General features: G+C 22.9%; 1 protein-coding gene across 12 annotated transcripts; it reads right to left on the bottom strand.

Annotated features, from left to right (window-relative positions):
• Positions 1-5,905: 5,905 nt before the first annotated feature.
• Positions 5,906-26,719, bottom strand: LOC122850987 (phospholipid-transporting ATPase ID). Of its 12 annotated transcripts, none has more exons than XM_044150079.1 (15): positions 26,462-26,719; positions 17,592-18,262; positions 13,535-13,593; positions 13,252-13,464; positions 12,585-12,946; positions 11,867-12,509; positions 11,387-11,569; positions 10,294-11,038; positions 10,021-10,213; positions 9,319-9,461; positions 8,901-9,253; positions 8,608-8,833; positions 8,313-8,548; positions 7,834-8,240; positions 5,906-6,295 (listed from the first exon to the last, which is right to left on the bottom strand). In XM_044150079.1, the coding sequence occupies exons 2-15, from the start codon at positions 17,623-17,625 to the stop codon at positions 6,280-6,282; spliced, it is 3,813 nt and encodes a 1,270-aa protein (XP_044006014.1). In that variant the 5' UTR covers positions 17,626-18,262; positions 26,462-26,719; the 3' UTR covers positions 5,906-6,279. The 12 variants fall into 12 exon arrangements, with proteins under 12 accessions (XP_044006014.1, XP_044006021.1, XP_044006029.1 ...); XM_044150086.1 differs by lacking the exon at positions 26,462-26,719 and adding an exon at positions 21,175-21,591; XM_044150094.1 differs by lacking the exon at positions 26,462-26,719 and adding an exon at positions 21,175-21,591 and having other exon boundaries at positions 17,592-18,259.
• Between the last annotated feature and the right edge of the window lie 228 nt (positions 26,720-26,947).

Genomic DNA, 26,947 nt, shown 5'->3' with positions numbered 1-26,947 from the left:
AAATTTCTAGTAAATATTTCCAGAAACGATTTCCGGAAATTTTCTAGAAAACATTTCCAGAAACGATTTCCAGAAAATTTCCGGAAATTTACCAGAAATGCAAACCGGAAATTTGTGGTTAGCTGTATACAGATTTTTTATATATACCATTATTATTTATTAGTTCAATTAACTTTTCAGGTTGTTTTCGTTATCATCTTGTTTTCATAAATGTTTGAAAATTGGCTGAAAAAAAAATGAATAATAATAATTTTATTTTTAAAAAATAATTAATTTTATTATCTTACCACTTTTGCCAAAATGCAGAAACGCACTTTTCTTACAGTTTCACATTCATCAGCACCATCTGTAATTATTGAAATAAAATTTCAAATTATCATTATAATTCAATTGGATATTTTTTTAAAATAATATAATAATAAATTATTTTTTTTTATTTTACATTCGCCAGAGCAAGTTTCAATTGCATCAATGAGTTTTTCACGATTCTTCATATCTGTTGGGACCATTTCAATGGCTTTTTCTTTAACGATTACGCCTTTACTTGTCATCTGTTAAAAAAAAAATTATAGTATGCGATCCTTTACTTGGCAAGGAACAGTACAACATATCATATTGTAATTAAAATAAAATCTCGAATAAATACATTCATTATAGTTAAAAAAAAAACTTATTGATTGAGAAAAACAATTATCAGCCGACTTTTACTCACTGTTCCCAATTGTTTCATCATGCATGCTCCCCAACACTTCATTTTAGGATCTTCATTATCAGTATCATTTTTATCGGCATTTTCAACCATTGCATTATCAACACTAAGTTCTTGTTTACACTTAACTATTGCTTCATGAAATTGTTCATGATTACCAATTACCTAAATAGATAAAAAAAATTATTAAGTAAATATTAATTTTTAGATATTTTAATAAACAAAAACTCGGTTTTTCAAACTTTTATTTTTTTATGATATTGTATTAAAAAAATTTAAACTTACCATGGTAAGAAAAAATATTCTTTATATAGCTCAAAAAATAATAATTTTTTTATCTCATTTATATGTCCTTCATGTATGCTTTTTATGTGTGTATATTTTTATGTGTGACACGCAAGAGAGGAGATGATAATTCAAAAATATTACAAAGTAATATTTATTCAATAATATTTTTCAGGAAAAAAATGTAAATAAATAATTACTTCCTTCTTTTAAATAATACTTACGCTAAATTGACAAATAATTAACTTTATAAAACTATAGTTTTAACAATAATTTTATTATTGAAAAACACTTCGTTCAACCTGTTCGTTTATTATTATTTTTTAAAGAACTTAATTACTTAATAAATTGCGTTGAATCGATTCGAATTTTAAAAATTATCTTGAGGTTTATAAGTTTTTATCACGTAAAAAATTATCAGCTGCAATGAGGTGTTATTTCTTGGAATAAATTCATATCCTTAGAAAAAATTCAACAAACACTGCATAATTAACTATATGCAAAATTGTATACTCTTAATGGCATTATTACTATAGTTGTCATGCATCATTATAGCTTATATAATAATAATTATATATTATCATTATTTTTTGCATAGCTGGATTACTGATTTTGCACTTCCTATAACCATTAAAAAAAAAAAAAACCAAAATACAAGTGTGCGGAACCCTGGGTGTTCCAAAAGGACACTTGTATTTAATTTTTTTTTTTTTTCTTTTTTTTAAACCAAAAAAAACTCATTAAATTCTGAATCAAACTTTTTTTTTTCTTGCAAAACGTTTGGTAAAAAAAATGACAAAATAATATATTAAGAAGGCTGAAGCCTGAAACTAAGAGATTTGGCAACCATTTGGTTGCAAAGTCTCATAAAAGCTAAATCAGTAAGCATGTACAAAGGTTAGACAAAAACACATAAAAAATGAGTGCAAAATAAACCCAAATAAGGTCAAGTTATAACATGACAACACATAAAATTAGGAACGGCGTTATATAAATGTTCCTTTCGGAACACTAAAAATGTTTGATTAACATTCAAAGAAATTTTGATGTTTGCATTTTTTTTTATATTTTACATTTTTAAATATTATTTGAGAATTGTGCTAATTGTACAATAGTAATTAATCTCATTTTAAATTAAAATTCTAAAATAAAGTCCTATATATATAAAAATAAGTCCTAGCTTATAAATAAAAACGGCTTATCGTTAACATTCACATTGTCATTATTTATATGGCTTATAAAATATTCATCATAATAATTACATAATTTGAAGAATGAAAGAAAAAAAAAAGCATCAGGTAAAATCAAGGTATATGCAAGAATTTAATATGTGAATAATTTGTGATACTTCAAAGTCATAAGACCATATACATATATATTATGTATTATTGTTTTTAATCTCTCATCTCTACATAGATATATTTATTTTTCTGTCTTAAAACTAATTTTCAATCTTTATGTCATTTATTCAACATGTCAATTTTCATTTCATAACAAGCTCCATAATTTTATCATCAGGCCTATCAGTTTTTTCTTGTTTTTCAGAAAGTTCTTGATTTGATATAATATTTTTGATTCTTGGTATAAGTTTTTCATATACAGACTTACTCAGATGGCTTGTAAGATTGTTCATATAATACGTACCAAATGGATCAATAACTTTTTCAAAATCTCGATACATTCCTTCTAGACGGTAAGACAGAGGCAACAACAGTGTGTGAAACTGAATTGAACAAAATACCTGTTAAATGGTAGTCCTTAAGACCCAGAACACGTTGCACCTATTTCCAATCATTTTTATTGTCTGCCGTCCACAGGTAAGCCAGGTAAAAAATCGATAATTTATATGACTCTGAATTGATTGGAATTTGTTTAATACTTTTAATTTTATTATATTAAGTTAATTTTAAAATTCCAATCAAATGAGTTATCATCCGGCCGAGATATTAATTTTTGAAAATTGAAAACAACATGAATTATAGCGTACGTCTAAACTGATTGGCGAGCTAGGTTATTTTTCTTTAATGTATTTTAAATATAAAAAATTTTTAGTAACGAATTCGTTCTATTGAAAATTGAAAATTTTCAAAACTCCGGCGAAAGCCCGTGTGGTTTATCTCGATTATTCCAAATTCATTACAGTTTAATTTTTTTTACAATTTTAAATTATATGATTGAATTTTTTTTTTTTTTTTTTTATTTACCCTGACGTGCGCTGTCAAATTATGTACACAAATCAAAATACAGATAAAACAAATTTGAGGTTATACTTCATGTTGGTATTGATATCAATGATTCTATTAGATTTGTTCAAGAAATAAATCAATACAAATATCAAAAAAAATAAATCGTTCGATTTACTTTTTTTTTAACTGAACAAATTTTTTTTAATTTTGTTTAATACTTTTATTTATAAAAATTTTTCCGTGGCAATTTTTTTTTTTTTTTTTAATAACGTGATAATTTAAATAACTATTTTATCGATCAAGCAAATTATAACTACAGCAAAGAAATTTTTACGCATGCGCTCATCCCTTTTTTGTCAAAAAACAGTGTTAAAATTTAAATTGTTAGTTGTTTATACCTTCAATAACTTTTGAACAAATAAACATAAAAAAAATTTGTAAAGCCCAAAAAATTCCTGATTAAATTTCTGAGAGCCACACTCTCTTCTAAAAAATCGTTAAAAGCAATCCTTCATGTCTATTTTTTTATTAGAACATACCAGACACTACTTATTATTATAAACAATTGTTGATAACTAATTAACGCGAGCTCGGAGCGTTTTTTATCAAGACAGTGTGGCTCTCGGTATTCGAAAGCCCAACAATTTGAGACCAAATGGAAGTACATAAGTTAATTTTTGAAGAAGTTATGCGAGGTATAAAAAAACGTAAATTTTGTTTTTTTGTTAATTAACAAATTTCTAACAATAGCAAAAAAAAAACTACCTCTTAATTATATAGATTTTGCAATTTTAAATGTCTAGGCAAAAAATCGCATCCACGATTTGTTTTTAGTTTTCTTAATATTTTGATTTTAAAATTTTTGCAAAAACATTTTTTGTTGATAACTAATTTATTTAACAATGGAAATATTTTTTTTTCTATTCTTGGTTGTAGTATTTCTTCTAGGCTTCAATTTGGTTCTAATACGAACATCCTATCTATATTATTTCAGAAGATATGACCATTTTTCTAAATTCATATAGTGAAAACAATACTAGTAGGCTTCCGCCTACGTAAAAAAAAAAATCCAATAAAAAAAAAAATCATTAAAAGGGTTAAAAAAATTATTAAAAATTAAATTGAAATATAGAGTAATGCGGCAGCTGAGCGTGAAAATAATAGAGTGGTGGGGAGTTTGGCAGTCAGCTTGGAGTTTATATTAGAAGAGGAAAACTATATAGAGAAAAAAAAGATAAAAAACTCCCATCACTCTATTATTTTCACGCCCTTCTTTATTCCCCTTACCGCTCAGCCCCCGCATTACTCTACAATTCAATTTAATTTTTAATAATTTTTTTAGCCCTTTTAATGATATCTTTTTGATTGGAATTTTTTTCTTTATATTTAAAATACATTAAAGAAAAATAACCTAGCTCGCCAATCAGTTTAGACGTACGCTATAATTCATGTTTTTTTCAATTTTCAAAAATTGATATCTCAGCCGGATGATAACTCATTTGATTGGAATTTTAAAATTAACTTAATATAATAAAATTAAAAGTATTAAACAAATTCCAATCAGTTCAGAGTCATATAAATTATCGATTTTTTACCTGGCTTACCTGTGGACGGCAGACAATAAAAATGATTGGAAATAGGTGCAACGTGTTCTGGGTCTTAAGGACTACCATTTAACAGGTATTTTGTTCAATTCAGTTTCACACACTGTTCTTGCCTCTGTCTTACGGACTATTCAAACAATGTAATACGTTTTACAAGGATATCAGAAAGATACTGATACTTCGGTATTTTACCTAAAAATGCAACCTTTGATTTACTGTCACTGTTAGTAGATCCAAATATTATTTTTTCTGCATATGATATCATTTTTATTTTATTTTGTATATCAAGTATCTCTCTATCACGATATATTTCATCAGTATTTGAAACTACAATACCGGTTATGAATTGAATAATACTATAACAATAATAAATATAAATACGACAAACAAACAACGACCAAAAATTGGATACAAATCAAATGATATCTCATTAGAATTAAATTCACCAATTGCCATAAGTAATGTGGAAAATATTGAGTTAAATATTCCATTGAATCGATTTATTTTATTCGAATCATCTTCTAAATTTTCAAGTATGTCAATTGTTGAATCGTTTGTATATCTTGTTGATTTTTCAGCTCTAAAAATTGAAAAAAAGCTATTGAAAAACCCCATATGAAAATTGCATGAAGTATTAATATTCTGAATATACTTTTTACAACTGTTTCAAATATACGACGTACTAATTAGGATTAATCCAAATGCTGGTATATTACCAAGTAAACAAACAGTTTTACATGTTGCCAATAAAATGACAACAGGTATACATGAATCATTATACCAAATAATAAAAAACCAGTTAACGAATACTATGAAATATCTATCCAATTTTCATAACTCTTAATGTACTCGTATTCAGCAATTAATATTTCAAATAATTCAGGTAAACAAAAAATTGGCAATATTAATATCAATATTGCTTTGAAAATATTTGGGTTTAACCAAAATTCCTGAATATGAATATTTGATTATTGTATTTAACACTTACTTCAGACAACCCTGGTGGAAATATTTTTTCGACTTTTCAATTATTAATTTTATACCTTCAATCTGAGCAATATCATCAATAAGTATCTAAAAAAAAAAGTAGTGAAATATTAAAAAAAAAAAACACCAACAAATTTTTTAAAAAATAATTTTTAATTAATTGATAAATAACGAATTAAAAATGAACATAAGTCACTTATTCAAATTTTACATATGAAAATATTTAATAATTTTTTTTTTTTCTTTTAATAAATTATAATTATTATAAAATAATATAGAAATAATATTTGCACTTAATAATAAAAGCTGTGCTTTTTTTAAATAATTTTTTTTATATGTTTCATTTTGTTTATTTTAATAACTTAATAAGTAATTATTATCTAAATTACGATGAAAAAATTTTTAAACAAAAAAAAATTATGTATATATTTTTTTTAAATTGTCGAATCACTTATTAGTCGATGTGTTATGTATTAACCACTCATTGATTCAGCTATACAACAGCAAATCACTCAATGTATCTCCTAAAAAAATTTTCATAAAATTGAATTTTTTTTGTATTTTTTCTTTTATAAATTTTTTATTATATAAATTGACAAATTTTAAAAATTTATTTAATGACATGTGTGCCAAATAACGAGCAGTTTTAATTGTATATTGTGTGCAGTCTCATCAGTTATACAGAATATTTAGCAAATTTACCATGAAAAAAAAAATAATATACATATTTTTCGTTATTTTTTTTTTTTCTTGTTTTTTTTTTTTAGCATGGTGCAAAAAAGCTTAAGAACTTTTTTCATAACGACGTCAATACATTAAACACATTTTTTTTTCGTGAACACAAATAAATATCAATGAATTTGAAATACAATTTCAAAATTGTGATACTTTTTTTTCTATTTATAAATTTTTACGTACAAAAATTTGACAGTTACAAAAAACTTAAATTATTTTAGTGAAAAAAAATTGGGATAAAATTAAAAATTATAATTTTGCAGTAAAAAAAAAAAATTACATTATATTCAGGCACATTTGAAAAACTAATATTAGCCATTTTTTTTAAATTTTAAATTAGTTTATCTTAATTTTTTTTCTTTGGAAAATAACAGTATGTATTTGATTATGAAAAACACAATTCAAATATTCAGTATTAATTAACTAAATTTATTAAAACTTATTTATTGATTTTTCTTTATATTCTTTTTATATTTATGATCTTAAAAAGTAGAAACACATTTCATTCTTAAATAATTAAGCGATTTTTAAGGGTTATTATTTGTATTTAATTATGTTTTTTTAAATGTTTATTTTTTTTTTCGTTTTTCTTTTTTCTATATTCAATAGTCAGTCTAAGGCAAATAATTGTTAATAGATATATATTTATATATATTCTCTCAATTGAATTTTAAAATTTCATCTTTCATTCTTGTAACGTCTATACTTATATATATTATTTTTTTTTTTATATATTACTTTCCATTTAAAAAAATGTATACTTAGCATTTAATATAGTATATATCTCTTTAAAATATTTACAGTAAACTATAATACATAATCAATAATTGATATCATTTTTGTTATTTGTTTTCTGAATATTATCTTTTTTAATTTATCATAAAGGCAATTATCAATGTTCCAATTTTTTCAGCTAAATTTAAATTATCATTTTTAAAAATCGAAATTGATAGATTATTATTTCGATGTTGTGTTATTTTATTTATTAGCACAAATATTTTTTAAATTAATATTATAATCTGTAAGCATGTGCTGTTTTGATCAATTTTTTTTTTTAAATAAACAATGATTAACAAATATAAATGAAATGAAAATATCACAAATTCACAATACGTAAATTAGTGCGTCACAAAAAGAAAAAAAAAATAAGACAACACTTTTTTGAATATTGTGCTAAAGTTTTGTTTTTTTTTTTCTCTCATAATCACATATGCTTCTATTGCATAATATACAAGAGAAGCTCACAGAAGTGAAGAATAATTTATTCTTGAAGAAAAAAAAAGGCAACAACAAATATAATTTTAAAAAAATAAAAATAAAAACTTACAGATTTAATGTATCTAAAGTCCTTGGATTTTTTGCTGAATTATCAGTTGGTGATGTCGTTGCAACTTGTTTTGATCCATTACTCGTAAATGGCATTGCAAATTTGAAATCTGAACCATTTGGTAATTTTCGCATAATTTTACCAGATGTTATTAAACGACCAAAGCCCTCTTGATGAGCAAATGCGTAACCAGAACGTAATGAACGACGTGTACGTCTTGTTGATGGTGTACGTAATACATCCTGACTTTGACGTGAACGCATACGTGCATGACGTTGTTTTAATCTAACTCTATCTGATAATGTTGGTCGTACATCAATGAAGAAGAATCTCCATGATAGTACTGGTATCACAAGTATAATGCATGATATAACTGTTGTAAACCAAAATGTTGCCTCCGACATTGCCTAAAATAAATCAGTAATTACCATAACTAAACTATTGACTCAAGATAAAAACAATTTAAAATTAAAACTCACCATTGTAAGACTTCCAACATAAATACCACCAAAGATGAAATTGTAAAAATAATCAAGAATAAAATACCATATAAGTGAACCCCAAACCATAATATGATTAATAACTGTCCAGTAAGATGTATCAAGGGCTATTTGAACAGTGACAACAACAACTAATATTGAAGCTACCACACTGCCCAGTAACATATGATCAGAAAGTACATAGCCTTTTGGTGATAATCCATCTCTATAAGTACCTTTAATAATAATAAAATATTATAATACAAGTAAAGTAAATTAATAATATATTACTTACCATAAGGTACTAAAAAAAGTACACAACTCGCCCAAAATCCATGTAAAGCACTCCAACAAAATTCTTTTTTATTAAATAACATATTTTGTAATCCAGGTGTATATAATTTTGGATAAAGTAAACTATTTTTATCATTAACATCTTGATCAAGTACACCAACAGCCAATACTGGCAATGATGTGTAAAATAAATTATATACTGATATATACATTGGATCAAATAAGGTCTGAAACAATAAATTTTATTAAATAAATTATCAAAAATTAATAAATTAATTAAAATTATAAATTTACCTGTGCACTAAATCCACAAAAAAATGCAAACCATATATGACACAATGTGAATGCAAAATTTTTATAAAAAAAATAACGTAAAAATTTTGACATTCTATAATAAGACCAACGTCCATGAACAAGTAATAATCTTTCAAGAAATTTAAATTGTCCAATTGAATAATCAGATGCAAGAACAGCTTGTAATCCTTCTTGACCACTTATACCAACTCCAACATGTGCTGTTTTAATCATTGACACATCATTAGCACCATCACCAATAGCCAAAGTAACTGCATTTTTATTTCTTTTTATCAAATCAACGACAATAGCTTTTTGAAGTGGTGTAACACGACAACATATCACGGATTTACCTTTAATAAATAAATATCAATTAATAAAAAAAAATTTGAATTAACTTTTAAGTATGTTAACTTACATGAAGTTGTAACTTCAATAAATAATTGTTCCATTTTTGGATTTAATGCATAAACCAATGAGTGTCCATTGATGACTATTGCAAAATCAGCTGAATAATCAGGTTCATGTTCATCAGGTTCATCTCTGTTATACTCTGTATCACTGATTAACAAAATTAAAAACAAAAAAAACAAATCATTATAAAGACAAATCTCAAATACAAAATAAATATTTTTAACACTGTTTTTATTTATTTTTTTTTTTCATTAAATTAATTTTAAATTAAGTAACTTAAATTATCTAAGTATGTCCGCACATGATACACAATTATTATATATTTTTTCCAAGTTAGTTGGATGATAATTAAACCACGGATTAATTCAAGCAACCAGAAAGAGAAGGAGTTGGGTAAATAATTAATAAGCAGTATTAATTTAAAAAATAAAAATACAAATGATTTATTATAAAGCAATCAAATTTGAATATAAAATATTCATAAAGCTCAAATTAAACATATCCCCATTGGAAAAAAAAAAATACAAATGACAATAAAAATATAGCATTGGTGGCAATGAAGTAATGAAAAATAAAAATCATCCCAAATGAATAAAATGAATGAATTATTATTTAACAAAAATAAATATATAAATGATAAAAATTATAGTAAAAAAAACATTTAGGGTGTAAAGATTTGTTACTCCGTCTCTTTCGTTTGCCTGACCTTTTTTTGTCCCACCTGAATGTGACGATTGAAAGTGCTGGCCTGTGTTGTTGACTAGCTGCTGTCTTAATTGTTTCAAGAAAACGATTTAGCTGTGTTTCAACTGCATCATATGTTGTTGCATCAACAATAAATACATCTGTTAAATCATCAGTTAATAATTGACAAGAATAACCAATATTTATTGCTGTTTCTAAAATTATAAATTAAAAAAAAACAACAAATTAATTAATAAATAAAAAAAAACAATGTTTTATTATAAATAAAACAAACCTTGTTTATCACCAGTAAGAACCCAAAGTTTAATACCAGCAAGACTTAAATTAGCAATTGTTTGTGGTACACCATCTTGAAGTTTATCTTCAATAGCTGTTGCACCAAGTAGTATCATATCTTTTTCAATTTCTTCATAAATTGCATCAAGTTTATCATCTTTATCTTCACCACCAGTCATAACAACTTCCATATGTCGTTGTTTCCAATCATTATAAAAACTTTCATCAACATCTTTATATGATAAACAAAGTGTTCTTAAACCTTCACCAGCAAATTTATTTAAATGTTCTTGTGTTTTTTGCATAATATCATTTGAATTATTTTTTAATTTTTCATAAATAACATTATCAGCACCTTTACAATATAATCTAATATGACCATTTCTTCTTAATATAACAGACATTCTTTTTCTAATATTATTAAAATCAAGAATACATAATAATTCATGAATTTCACGTTTTCCCATAACTTCAATTGTTATACTATTTGGTGAACGTTCACGAAATACAAAACCAAAATTTCTAGCTGCCGATACAAGTGCTGATTCATCTGGTGATTGTGCTTGATATTCAATTTTACCATTTTTTTCTTCAGCCATAACAGTATGACACAATGCCAATAAACGAAAAAATAAAAATACTTCATCATTTTCTTTTTTTACAGCATCAAGTAATGTAGAATCATAAAATTTAAATTCTGGCTCGTAGTCTTTGTTAAATGAAAAATCTAATGGTCGAAGTGTCTATAAAAAAAAACCATTTTATATTATTAATATTATTTTTTGCATTATACAATCATCGTGGTGATAGTTAGACTAAAAAAAATAATAGTAACTTTTGCAATTTAAATTTTTTTTGTAATGGCAAAGAAAAAGTTATAAAAAATTGATTGCATTAATTTATTTTATCCTAAGTAAGCAAAAATATTAAAAGCATTCTCCAGTCTGTAGAAATGAAAAAACCGAATAAATTAAAACTACAAAACACAAAACTAATAAAAAAACTTTTCAAGAATAATAATAATAATAATAATAATAATAATAATAATAATAAAATGTAAGCAACAAAAAAACATAAATAAGCATGCGTACTGATGATAATTGTGGGAATTTAGTATCCACTTGAATGCTTGATTTTGGAATATTCTTGTCAATTGTATCATCTTGTTCCAGTAGCTTATCACTGACCCCATTTATTGATGTATTAATATGTTGTATAAAATCATCACCAGCTTTCCATTTCACCTTTGATGTCTTGTTGAATTTTTTATCCGTCTACATGCAGCATACACATGCTGTATAATACGCACGAAAATATGTGTTTTTTTTTTCTTTTTTTTTCTCGCGGATTTAAATTTAAAAAAAAAAAAAACAAGAAACAATCAAACAACAAAAGAAAAAAAAAACTTTATCAATTAAATAACTCAAAAAATTTCCGACAAGCATGATTTTAGATTTTGATTTTATAATAACAACAGAAAATCAATAATTAAATTTAAAAATAAAAGTTGAATTTGAATAAATTGAATTTTATTTTTAAAAATTAAAAAAGACAATTAAAAAATAACTCACCTCACATAAATCGATGACTTCACCAGTTACTTCATCAAGTACATCACCATAACTTTTTCCATTAACTGAACACTTATTAAATGTCATAATATTTTGTGTTAATGTACCAGTTTTATCAGAAAATATATATTCAATTTGTCCCAATTCTTCATTAAGTGTTGTTGTTCTAGCACGTGCATGTGTATTTGATGGTGCATAATACATTTCTTCATCCCAATTAATAAGAAATGATTGTACAAATCTTATAACTTCAACACTAACATAAAGACTTATTGGCACAACAGTATTTAATACAATTGAATAAGAAAAAAATACAAGTACTGCAATTATTGTTGCACCACCAAATGGATCTGTTGGCACTAATGTATCCCATGGTAAATAAACTTGAAAATAACGTCCAATAAAGTATTCCCATATACCACAGCCAATCATGCAAAATGCACACAATGATAATAAAAAAAATACAATTCCAATAATAAGAAGATTCAATAATCTATCAATACAAGTTCTTTTAAATTTTGTTTTTCCTGAATTTTGCATTAATTTTGTATCTTTGCCAGCAAAAATAACAACACCATAGCACCATTGGGTATTTCTCAAAACACAACCACGTAATATTATTTTATCATTATCCAATGCATATCTAAAATTAAAATATACATATTTATTTATTTAATTTATAAAAAATAATAATTATTAAATGAAATCAATCAATTACTTGTTTCCTTTCCATGTTAATATACCATCAAATTTATTTAATAAATTATTTGGTGTTTCACAAACAATTTCACCATCAAATTTACCAATAAGTTCATTATTATCCATCATTTCCGATGTTTCAGCTAAACATTGACGACATTTTAAATTTGTTTCACCATCTAATTCAGCAGTCTCAATATAACAAAGGCCATTTGGTTCACTTGTTGATAATAATAATACATCAGCAGCAACAAATTGATCATTTTCCATTCTAATAACATCACCAACTTGTACTTGTGACCATTTTTCAACAATTAAATTTGTACCACGTAGAGTCTGGGATTTTCTATTGTTTACTTGTGAATCACTGCTGTGTCGTTGCTAAAAAAATTAAATTGAATAACGATAAAATTCAAACAAAGCTAATTGACTTTTTAACATGTTCTCTTCTGTTTACAATCAACAATCATTTGGTTCTTTTTTTTATTTTAGTAAAGTTTATAGTTTATTTTAATAGTTTATTTTAGTAGCTATTAGTAAAAACTTTTAAGTCAGCTATTAAAATATTCTAATAAAATTATCAAAATAACATTTGAACTTCTAATTTATAAATTTACAAAGTGGAACCTTGTTGATTGAAAACATTTTTCAACATATTTTGTATAATTAAAAAAGAAAAAACTTACAAAATCATCATAGGCATCTTTGACGGCAGTGAGTGTTAGCACTCCAATAAGAGGTATGGCTGTTGTGATTGGGGTAAGTGATGATATTGCAGGTATCATTTGAAGCACCAACAGACACAGGAAGTAAAAATTTGCAAGTCGTTGAAATTGCTCAAACAAATTTAATGGCAGGAAAGTCAGAACCGAGTACTTGGACGTTTTGATATAATTATTCTATAAAATCACAATAATTAAAAAAATTTAATTAATCGATATTATTTATCCGAGTGAAAATAATATTTACCGCATATTTAAATTGTGAGTTATAGCCCCGATTATTTGCTCGAATTCTCCTCTCTGTCTCTATAAATATAAAAGAAAAAAAAAGCAGAAAAAATCGGTTATTGTTTAACATTTCAACATTGTATAAATTATAATTTTTTTATAATAATAATAATTGTTATTTTTATAGATAAAAAAAAAAACACTCGATAATTTATTTTTTTTTTTTTGATGAGAAAATATTTTATAAATAATTATGTGACCTAGTTATAAAAAATAATTATTGCAAGTTAAGATAAATCAAATTTCTTAAGAATTTGAAGAAAAAAAAACAAATTGTATTTTGGGGAATTGATTAATGAACTCACCACTAGAAAAAAAAACAGTACTTCTACCAATACATTCAGTTGGTGGTGGTGAATTTTGTGTTGTTGTTGTTGTTGTTGTTGATGTTGGACGATATCTGGTACCTTTCCATACAACTAATTTACCCAATACTGTTAATAGGGATTCACGTAATCTGACATGACGATTATTTGTACCACCAATACTACATGATGAATCACGTTTTGAACATTCACCAGTTTGATTATCAATATCCTTTGATGATGATGGAAAATTACCAACAACAAGTCCACTTGATGATCCTTGTTTATCAATTTTTTTATGATATTTTTTATCTTTTTTATTTTTTTTGAATGGATTTTTATTTTCATTATTTAATTTTCTTTTATCAATATCATGTGGACGTTTTTTTGATTTTTTTATTTCACGATAATTTATTGTTGATTTTGTAGGCCTGACATCATCACCATCACCTCGAACCTTTGATTTTGTTTTTATATTTTTTTTTGATACATATTAATAATATTACAGAAAAATTGATTTTTTTTGCATTTAATTTTATTGTTTTATAAAAAAATATATAAATAAATAAATGTAATTGTTAAATAACTTGATTGTTGAAGTCATTGAATAGTGATTTGATGAGAAGACTCACCTCGAAAACCTCGAGCTCAAGTGTATCCGTCTCAGCATTCATATTCTATCTAATCCAACTTAAATAGTATCACTGTTACATCTTACCAATGAGACGGTAAAGAAAAATTCCGTCTCTTACATATTTAACACTGTATTTTACGTCTCGTGACATTTTGTTATTTTACTCATTGTCATAATCATCATCATCATCATCATCATCTTCATCGTAACCATCGTCATCTCACATCTGATTTATCTATCATTATTAATTATAACATCATATTTTTTTATGCATTATTTTTACCAAATTTACAATCTCAAGTTTCATATTTTTATTTATTTCTTTTTTCAACTAAAATTGTCTATTTAATTTATCAAGATTTCATTTTTTTTTGTTTGTATTTTAAATAAATTTTTTTAATTAATATTTGTTTTTTTTTTATTTGGATAAATTGGTAAGAATTTTTTCAAAATCATTTTTTTATTTATGTAAAAAAAAAAAAGAGAAAAATGATGATTATGTTTTTGAAATAAATTTTATTTATTTTATTATATTTGCGATATAAATATACAATTTTCCAGTGTCAGTAGACAGTACCAGAAGGTTTTCATTTATAAATTTGTTACGTAAAATTCTCAGTGGTGATCAATTCAAGTATTTAAAAAAATTTTTACATTCCATTGACAATATATTTTTATTATCATTAAACAATTATTGATAAATTTATTTATTTTTATCATTATTTTATTTATATGGATATAGATTTTCTTTTTAATAATATAAAATCAATTTATTTTGTCTGATAATGTGAAAAATAGTTAGTGGAAAAAGCCACGTGTGGCGATGCAAAAACAAGTTGATGTATATATTTATTTTTTTTTTTATGAGCTTTATTTAGACTGTGATTTTTAACAGATAATAAAATAAACTTTTTATTTAAAATAAACGATTATTTTTTATTAAAGTTTTAAAAATATACATAATATTATTATAAAAAAATCGTTTTTTTTTTTCGTTTTAATTATTTTTTTTTAGTTAAAAAAAAAGTATTATTTTATTTATTATTTAAAACTAATTTAAAAATCGATAACCGGGTCAACTATGCGTGTATAATAGACTTTTAATTGAATTTCAACCGACTAATACCATCTTTACCCCGTCAAAGACTAAAAAAAAATATAATGATATTACAAATTGAATTCTAACACTGGAAAATTGATTTTGAATAAAAAACAATCATCATAAATTAATAAATAAATATTTATTTTAAAAATTTTTTTAAACCATCACAGTATGCTAATGCTAATATTATTTTTATTTTTATCATAAACAAAGTTTAAAAAAAATTATTTTAAAATAGAGGGCAGCAAACTGAGAGAACCTATACTAACCATCAAAATTCACTTAGCTTTTAATTTCGATAAAAAAAATTTAAAATTACCACAAATTTAAGCTAATAGTATATATCTGCTTTCACTAACACACTATACAAATTATAACGTCCACAAATTATCAAAAATAAAAATTAAAAGCTCCAAAAATATTTTTCAAAATAATAATTTTATCATTTTCGTTTTTTTTTTTTTTCTATTAAAATTTTTATAAATTACAACAGCACAAGCACAAATACTATTTATATTCACTTTGTACTGATATTTGATTTTTTCCTATCATATAAGCTTAGTTTTACTGTATTATTATTATTTTCGAGGACAATCGATCGCACAAGTTGCCGACACCTTTCTCAGAAACAAAATTACAAATCAGAGCTTTTTTTTTTCACAAATAAAGAAAACATCTATTTTGATTGTTTTAAATTTAATAATTGACTTGATAAGTTTTTAAAAAAACTATTGTATGATTTATATAACAGTACAATAAACAAAAAAAAAAGTATATATAAATATAAAAAATATTTTAGAATTAACCCATTAAAATCATGGTGTATATTGAAGGATACGTACACCACACAGTGTGTCGACGTTGACGACGCCTCGAGTTTCGATGGTTTCGATAACCCAACACACGGTTACGAATAGTTACGAGGTATGAACCAATGACATACACATACAATAACAAGGATGATTATGTATAAAAAAAGTATTTGGGTGTGTTTAGCTGTACTGAGGGTTATAAAAGCGCTGCGACGGACTCGACGCCAGCCGAAAGGCGCCGAGTATATATTCAATATATATGTTTAAAAAGAATTATAAAAAAATAAATAATGTTTATAATTCTTTGTTGTTTAGTGGCGCCGCAATGCGAATAATATGCAAATTGTATTGAACAATTTATGATTTACCGCGAATTTTTAAAATAATTGTAGGTATTTATTCGCGGGAATTTTTTTTTTGTAAATTTAAAATTGTAATGCTTGATTTTTAGGCTCAAATCGAAATGAAATATTATATAAATATTTCTTTATTTTTTCTGATGTATTTACAAGCCAATCATCAACTATAATAATTTTTAATTATTCAGTGTAATTTTTTAACGTCGATAATCGAAATATATATTTATAATAATTTCTTCTCATAATTCCATCGATTTGAAAATGTTTTTAAAGAACAGTCATTCAAAGACGTAAAGAATATATATAAATTATTTTTATTATTACCTCGAATTTTCTATTAATAAAAATATATATTTATAATCAATGTTTAATTTTATTTATCAAATTGTTAAATACACTTTATTATATCAATTGGTTATATCAATTATACTGATAAAAAAATGAGATTAAAAGATAAAAAATTTACTTAATTTCTGTGCAATAAAAAACAAATGAATTAAATAAATAACAAATGTTAAAAAAATAAATTAATACATTGCTATGTTGGCCGATAAGCTATCATATTTCACTATGATATTATATATAGATCAAAGATAATACAAGGGGTGGGATTATTGACAAAAGCCGGTCAAGACTCAAGAATAACATTATAAATTATTTTACCATTTATATCATTAAATAAATTTTTATAATAATAATAATAAATAAAAATTTTAAAAACCATCATTTTAAAATAAATTATCGAGTGTTTTATTAGAAAAAAAAATAATAATAATAAATTTAAAAAATAATAAAAAAACTCACCCTGAATTGGAGCTGTGGCAGCACTTCGAACCATCTTACTTAAACTTTAAATTATTGCAATATTGAACAATGATAATAATCAACATGTACCAGCACGTTTTAAATAGTTTTTTTTTTCAATTATCTATTTATTATTAATTGATAAATAATCATTAAATTTGCGACTCGAGCAACAACCGCCAGCGGTGTCGTCGAATCGCTTTGTATCAAGAATTTTTAAATATTTAATATATTTATTAATAATAAATTGATTTTTATTATTATATAATGCTTCAATCAATTTTATAATTAGAAGGCACTTTAGTATTGCAAATTTATTATTATAATAATCATTATTAATAATAATATTATAATAAATAATTTTAATATTAAATGACAATATGATATTATTAATATTATTTGATAATAGGCAACAAGTGATGATTGATTTTATCAATGGTGTCAGGTTGATAATTTTTTTGTAAAAAAAATGTACTTGTAATTTAAAATTTGGATCGATGTTGGGTGATGTGGGCGCATTTGGCTCGGAGTCCATGTGGCTTTGATTATTAGCTGCACCCACGTGCTTTTATTGCAACTTGCCACAGTCAAGCCACTCAATAATTGAGTTATAATTTCATTATCAAAATTATTTGAAAATTTTTATCTCTGGCTCCATCAATCGATAACTACTGCAACAAAAAAAAAAAAACAAAGATATATTGTTTATAATTATTTTTTTACAAAGGAATTTCTACAAAATATGACCTTGAAAAATGAATAAACAACAACAAAATAAGTAGATAGAAAAAAAAAATATATATATTAATTATTAATTTAATGAATAATAATAATGATGAACGAAAATTTATTAGAAAAAAAAAAATAGAATGTAACACAGATTCCATGAGTTGTATAATATTAAATATAATGAACGACTAGATTTCTCGATGATACATGTTATTAAAATTATATTGCAAAATATATAATGACATCATGCAACAATGTACATAATAAATTGATGATTAGAAATAACGTAAATTGACCTTTATAATATATCTAATTTATATGGTGAAATAAAAAAAATTCGTTATCTACAAAGTTATTGTTTTTTCTATTAAATATATAGGTACCTTCTAAATGGTGATAAGAATTTTTTTTTTTTTTTTTCAATTTCATCGTCTTTATACAGTTTTGTTTTTTTATTTTTGAATTAAAAGTTTATTGAAAGAGCAGCCAAGGTCAAATTGCAAGGCTTGCCTATAGTCAAACTCATTGAATATATTTTTTTTTTTTTTCACGTAGAAGATTGGCAGATTGGGTGGTAGTGGTAGGTGAGTCGAAATAAGTCAAGCATAAGTCAGGGTAAGAGAATTGCAAGGGTGAAAATAATCACGTGTATGATCGTGGTCGATCACTGGATTGGTCAAACATTATTATGACCCACAACTACTACAATAAGTACACAGACCCCTATTTTAACTTCTTTATATATTAAACTATCCTCGATTCGATTTGAAAATAATAAAAAATAATATACTTTTATCATAATAATATTATGACGTGTTTGATGGCATCAAATGACGTGACCTTCAAATAAACAAATTTTTTAAATTTTTCATATATTTTAATAAATTTACAAAATTCATACATAAAATTTGTTGTCGTTTTTTTTTTTTTTATACACATACGGATTTAATATTTTATTTATTACAATTTAATGATAATTTTATTAACAAAAATGATTAAAATTAAATTTTAATAATTGCGTTAAAATCAGAGTCATTAGTAATGACAATTTTTTTATCATTATGTGAATGAGATAGTGCGTGTCACGTAAATGTCCTTATTCATTATAATTTATGAATTTATTATTTTTTGACTTGACATAAAAAAAAAAATTTTCAAAAGAATTGGGCTACTATTAATTATTCAATAATGAGCTTGAGTAATAGGTGTTTTTTTACAAAATTTATTTAAAACCACATCAGTATTTTTTTAAAGTAATTTTTTGTTATTTATTAATTAGCTAGTTTATTAAATTTGAAAAATAAAATAAGGCCAATGTTAATGATGAGTATTTTAAATGATAAATAATAAGATTGAATTTTCTTTTTTATAAATGGGTCATCTATACAATTTTTTTTTCTTAAACAATTAATATTGCATGTCATTTTTTTGTCGCGTGTCTGTTATAATTTTTTTATTTTTTCATATTCTACCGTCTCTTGTAATTTCCCATGTTTTTTTTTTTTTTTTACGTTCGTTAGCATATCACTTTGTTCTAGCTTTTAACGTTTTTTTTTCTCCCGAAAGAAGGTCGATTTCCTCGTTAACATTGCGACCTTACAAAAGACACTTTCAAAGTTCATTGTCACTGAAAATTTTAAGGAATAAATAAAATTTTAAAAATATGTATTTTAAGTTATTTTATAAATTTTTAGCCATACTTGATTAAATGCAATAACTTGAGAATTATTTTAAATAACTAAAGTGAAAGTGGTTATGAAATTTTTAATAACAAGAATAAATCTTTTTTTTTATTATTTTCATATTCATATAGCAAATTTGAATCTCAATTTAATAAATAAACAGCATATATCAATTAAAAAATATAAAAATAAAAAATTTAAATGAAATATTTCGTAGAAAAGATTAAATTTTTATTATATCGTTGTGAATATTATTTTATGCAAATTTTGCTAAAAAATATATTTTTGCATGATTTATGAAAATTATTATTATTATTATGTTAAAATGATTATCATTTGAAGATATGTGCAAATAGTATTTATACTTTTTTGCAGTAATATAAAAAAGAAACATTAAAAATTTAATAGTAGAAATTTACTGTCAAATTAATGTCATAATCGAGTAAATGTAGATATAAAATACTTTTATTGAATTTTTTATATTTTTATTAATAAAACATATATGATATAGATCAAGAATATTTATATTTATTTATCTTGATTTTTTAACAACTCTGTCACTTGATTAATCATTATGAAAATTGCAGTAGAAAAAGAGGCCAAGAAAAGAAACGGAAATGATTGAATGAAGGTTGAGTGAACTCAAACGTTTACTTTCAAAAGTATAATTTTTTTTTTTTTCTTTAAATATGAAAAAAACTATATTTAAAAAAAATTAACATATTTGTTTTTTAAAGTTACTTTCCTTTATTTGAACTTGAAAAAAAAATATATTTCGATCTTATTTGTAAAATATTAAACTGTATACTTTTAAAACTTTGATATCAATATTTGTTAATGTTTTAATCAATAATGTTTAATAAACTTGTATGTTTAAATTGAAATACAAAATTGTTGATTTTTTAAAATTTACATAGATATAATATTTAAGTTTATTTGAATGATAAATATTTTAAAAATTTAATTTCAATAAATCCATTGATAGCAGTGATAATAATTAAATTTCACAAGAAAAAAATTAAATCACAAATCAGTTGGTATAAATGTATGCAACAAGCGGATTTTAATATTAACAATATGAATCACGTGAATTGTCACAACAATTGGTAATAAATTTGTTTCATTTTTTTAAAAACTAAATAATCATTTAAAAATAATTTATTTATTTTCACCTGATTAATTATTATGTTATCTCCATTCTACCATCAACATAATCACTGTCCAAATTATAAAATCTTACACAATTATTAACACAAATAAAAAAAAAGAAATGACCTTAAATTTTTACAAAATTTTTCTTTTTGTAATCAATCACAATATAATTTACACCAAATTAAAAATTTCACAATTAAATTAACCATTATTATAAACTTTTAAAATGAAAAAATATATTTTATTTTTTTTTATTATTTTTACGTTTAAATTTATTATAATTTTGAAAAATAATTTTTATTATAGTTTGTTGTTAAAGTATATTTGTTTATCGAGAGATTAAATTTAATGGTAAAAATTTTATGTTATATACGTGTCTAAAGACACTGCGGGAAAATAAAAATGAGTCCGACACAAAGCTCACCTCGCACACGACTGATGACTGATCGCAAACGTGGACGATTTACCATTTCCACTAAACTTTTATTTCAAGTATTTAACAATGACTACACTGAACAACCAAACTGTATATAAATAATTTAAACATACACGCATTTAAATGCTATTTAATTTTTTTAACGTGACTCTTCTACGAAACAATGTTTATAAACTACATTTTTTTTTTTTATTCTAATTGATTATTTTGTACTAATGGATTTAAAATAAATAAATTTTCCATCAAAAAATTGGGTGAAATAAATTTTTAATAATAATTTATATTTTTAATATATAACTATTTTGTTTTCATTTCATTTTATAATTTCATCTAACCTATTTTGTGTGTGACACTTAAAAAACCCACGAGACATTTAAAAATTTAAATGTCGATATAATTTTCTCTTTTTTTTTTGGCCATTATTCATAGGGGTATTTAATTTAATTATCAAACAAAGATACTTGTCAAATGAATCAGCAAAAATTGAAAATGTCCTTGAATATTAAAAAACAAAAAAAAAGGTATATACATAAGAACTTAACAATAAATGAAAGCAAAGAATAAATAATAATATCTATAAGATAAGATAATATTAAATCGAGACGAAAAATGATAATTCATTTATTATTTGTACAGTGCAATATAATTCAAACAATATATATTAAAGATAAAATTAAATAAAACAAATTCATTGCTGGAGAATACGATTTTATTTATATTATAGAATTAAGATTAAACAAGACATACTTAATGAAACAAAATAGAAATTCAATTTGTTTTGTTTATGAATATGAGACTGTGTTTAAAAATCATTTATCAATGAATTCTTCAAGTCTAGTCTTTAACTTTGTAATTTAAATCTCAAAATTATTGTTACGGTTTTTTATTTTGTTTTTAATTAAAAAAAATAAATTAAACTATATATTTCACGTGAAAAATCAATAATATTTTAATAGACAATTTTTATGTGTTGTTAAAACGATATAATACAAGTGTACAAACAAAAGCCATTCTTAATATTCTAGAGCCATCAAAAAAGATTATATATTGTCTGTTATGTACCAAGTGAGATAATTAAATACCAAAAACACAAAGTGTAATTAAAACACATTATTTACATATTCAAAAATGATTTTAATTTACTAAATAGTAATCTGAACAATAAAACAGCATCTTATGTATATCTTATGTTTAAATAACTTTTTTTTATACAATAATTGAAAAAAAAAAAATTCATTATACATTGATAAATAATATAAATATTGATTTTTAAGTTTTTCAACATTAAACAAACATTTGAATCGATAAAAAAAAAAAAGTAATATATAAATATATATAAAAAATAACTAAAAATAAATTTTAAAAAAGTTTTAGAATTTTATATTCATCTTTATTTACGATTGTTGTCAGGCATATGTGTCTTATCAATTTATCATTCATTCAAACATACACATATATGTACTATGTAATATGTACTTAAAAATATGTTGACATTATATAAATAAGTTTATACAAATTTTCCCTCTATTATTGTATCAAATGATTCATATTTAAACTGACAAAAAAAAACTATATATTTTTAATTATTAAATATATATTTTTTTTATATGTTACATTCTGAATCATGAAAATTGAAGGGATTGAATGAAGAAAAAAAATAAATAGATGAAAAATATAATCTCGACAGTATAAAAGGTAGGGCTTGCAGATATAAAAATAGGTGCGTCATATCATTTCATTTATTTAGTTCAATTTTTTTAGCCTTTTATTATATTATTTTGTTGATATGTATATGTCTTAATTTACCTGTAACACTATTTAAATCACTAATCATTGATAAGGTTATTTAAGTTGTTATCCATTTAATTGACCTCAAGAAATTTAAAAAAAAAAAATAAAATAAATAAACTAAATTAAGAATACATTTTTAAAATAATAATTTCGGTTGATATATATATATTCAACAAAATTTATTTTTTCATTGAATTTAGAATTTATTTGTTTAAATTCAGAAGAATTATTATTTATCTTACTATAATTATCAATACATGATGAGAAAAGTTTGAATAATACTTCGTAGACGTAAAATATTTTAATTATTATTAATTATTTTTTAAATATATTGTATAAGGTGAGCATGTCAATGCTGTGTTCAAGACAGAGATCCATATCAAACTAAAGATTAATTCAAAAATATTTAACCATCTTAATTTTATTATATATAAAAAATAACACTTGTCTCCCATAAACAAATTCTTTTTAAAAAAACTATTCAGTTAGTCAATACAACTATTTTCTCATATTATTTTATTATTAAATCGAATAAAAATAAAATAATATTTCCAATAGTTGACGAAACAATGACATAAACAAAATTGTCATTATTTATAAAATTGCCAAATTTATCTTCTAGTAAAAATAAATTTACATTCAAATGAATATAAAAAAAATATACATTGGTAATTTATTCATTTTAATTTTAAACTTTTAATACAAAACAAATGAAAAAAAAAAAATATATAGAAATTAATTACGAGTAGTTAATTATTTTATGTTACTTAAATTTTTTATATTTATTGTAAATATCCTTGACCATCGAACAATATACAATAGAACAAATTCATGTGTATTATAGTTATAGATGATTTCGAGGTCGTGTAAAATAGTCTTTAAAACATTAACAGGGCAAAACTTAACAGGTGCTTTGTGGTGATTGGAGGATACATGAAGGTTGTTATATATTAAAACGATAAAAAAAAAACTTCTTTTTTTTTGTTATCATGTAAAATTTTACGATTGTTAATTTTTTTTTTTAATTTATATAATTATTAGTTAAATTTTGTTCAAGTATGGAATATAATTTTACTTTTATTTTTTTTTGTTTATTAATTTGTTAATTTTTAATAGATAAAATTTTAGTTTATTCAATTATACATATACATCGCGATTTAGAAAAGGTAATATTTTTCTTTTTGTTAATTTTCACTTGTGTTTTAATATATAAAATTATCAAAAAAAATAAAAAAAAATTGATAACTAAAATTTTTTCTAATTTTTAAAATACACTTGGATTCAGTAATAATGGTAATTTTAATTTTGTATGAATAAATTATTGATAAATTATTTTTATTTTAAGAGCATAATTATGTACTGATAATATCTATGCATTTTTTCTATCAAATTGACAGTATTTTTTGGTTAATTTATGAATTATAACTTGAATCAAAAGACATATAATTTTTTGTCAGAATTACTGTTAAATATAGAAAAAAAAATGCAATCCATTAAAAATATATTTAGTACTTTTTTATTTTTCTATATTTTGTAATTTCCTGGTATCGCATGGAGTTTACTTGATGTAAACAGACCGTCACACCTTTCCGTTAGTCACCATTAGACGATCCTGACATGTATCTACAAATACCTACTTACATATGAAACAGCAAAAAATATAAAAAAAGAAAACTAAAATTTTTCTTACAAATATATTTTAAACTTGTAACGGTAAATACAAAAGAAAAATAAAAAATACAAAGACACTGATGAAAAGTAATCGACATTTTTTAATTATTTAAAAAATTGACCTCTACAAAGTATAAAATAAAAATCTATTATATTAAATATTTCAAGCAGAAATGCATTTAATTATTATTTTTTTTAGCAAACTTGGTTATTTTTTTTCAAACAATAGTAGACAAAAGTTACATCATTTTTTTAAAAATTTATAAAAACAATATTCTTTTTTCGAAAAAAAAAAAAAAACGCCAGTCTATATTAAGATATGAAATTTACGATAAATAATGTAAATTTTCATTCTAAGCCAAGAAATAGAATTAAAAAAAAAATTTAATATTTTCTTAACTATTGAATATTTAAATAACTTTTTTTTTTATGTAAAAATTTGTTAACAATAAAAGGCATATGATAAATTATTTAAAAATAATTTTTATTTATATAATCTATTTAGTGTCCACGAAAAATTTTATCAAGTAAATGAATAATTAGATAAAAAACAACTGGTCTATCAAAGCTTCGAGTATGAAGGTTAAAAACTTTATTTTTTTTTTTTTCATTAAATATTTAATGAATTTTTTATTTCTCTTCCCTCTTTTTTTACATTTAAAAAAGCCAATCAGTATATTTTTTACCCTCTGTTCTTTATTTATTTATTTTATTTCGTTTGCTTGAATATTAAGCATTTTTTTTTCCCACAGACATAATGCTAATAATATAAATAAAATAATGTCAACGATAAATTGACTGGGATCAATGACTATTAACGTTCAAAGAAATAATATTTTATTTTTTAATATATAAAGTAGAAAATTTATTTCTGGTAAGTTTGTGAAGCAATAAATTATTCAATAAATTTTTATATTCGTTTATAAAAATTTTTTTTTAAATATTTAATTTTTTGAATGACCTAAAAAAAAAATAATACAGTGAAACTAAAAATTTTGTAGACCAACTTATTTATAAAATAATTATTTATTAATTATAATAATTTTATGTCGTTTTTTCCCCCACCTGGAATGCGATAACAGCTGTTATGCCGTATGGCAAAATCAAATTAAAAAAAAAAAAAAAACCTGTTGCATTGTCATCTTACAAATGCACTCCATGCACTCACACAAAGTAAAATAATTTCATCATATGTTGTCAAACCTTTTTGTTTTTTATAATTAAAAAAAATTGGAATAATTGAAATGATTAAAATTAAAAATCAAAGCACATATTGTTCTAAATACTTTATTTAACATAAAATAAATATTAAAAAAAAATAAATAGATAAACAATAAATTAAAATAATAATTATTTAAAAAAAAAAAACATTATTATTTTTTTATTTATTAGATAAAAATTTGACTTACAATTAAAAACTATCCTGAAGACTTTCACATTATTTTTATTTTTTTGGAGTGAACTTATTGAATAATAAAATTTTTTTTTACACAGAATATAAAAACTAGATGTTCATATTGTTTTAAATATTTATTATAAAACATATTTAATAAAAAGATTTGAGCTGTATGGATTTTGTTGAAATTATTTATAAAATAGAAGTATTAATTTGGTAAACTTGGATAAACTCAGGGATCCCGGGGAACAACAAAAAACACATTGGATCACATGTACCGCCATATTGTTTACTGTTCTAGATGTATGTTCTAGATATATATAGATATAAAAAAAAAAATATACATATTTGCAATGATTTAGACGGGTGAAACTGTTCCACGACAATGAATAATAAATGTAAAATATATGTCTAGAATATTAATTCAGCCATTTAACGCTCTCGATGTAACAATACTGAATACAAATCTTAAAAATTAAAAAAATTAATTATTAAAAAA

The sequence above is a fragment of the Aphidius gifuensis genome, linkage group LG1 (genome assembly GCF_014905175.1).
Source record: "Aphidius gifuensis isolate YNYX2018 linkage group LG1, ASM1490517v1, whole genome shotgun sequence".
NCBI lineage: Eukaryota > Metazoa > Arthropoda > Insecta > Hymenoptera > Braconidae > Aphidius > Aphidius gifuensis.
The sequence above is the reverse complement of the archived record's forward strand: the minus strand, read 5'-3'. Positions and strand labels throughout refer to the sequence as shown.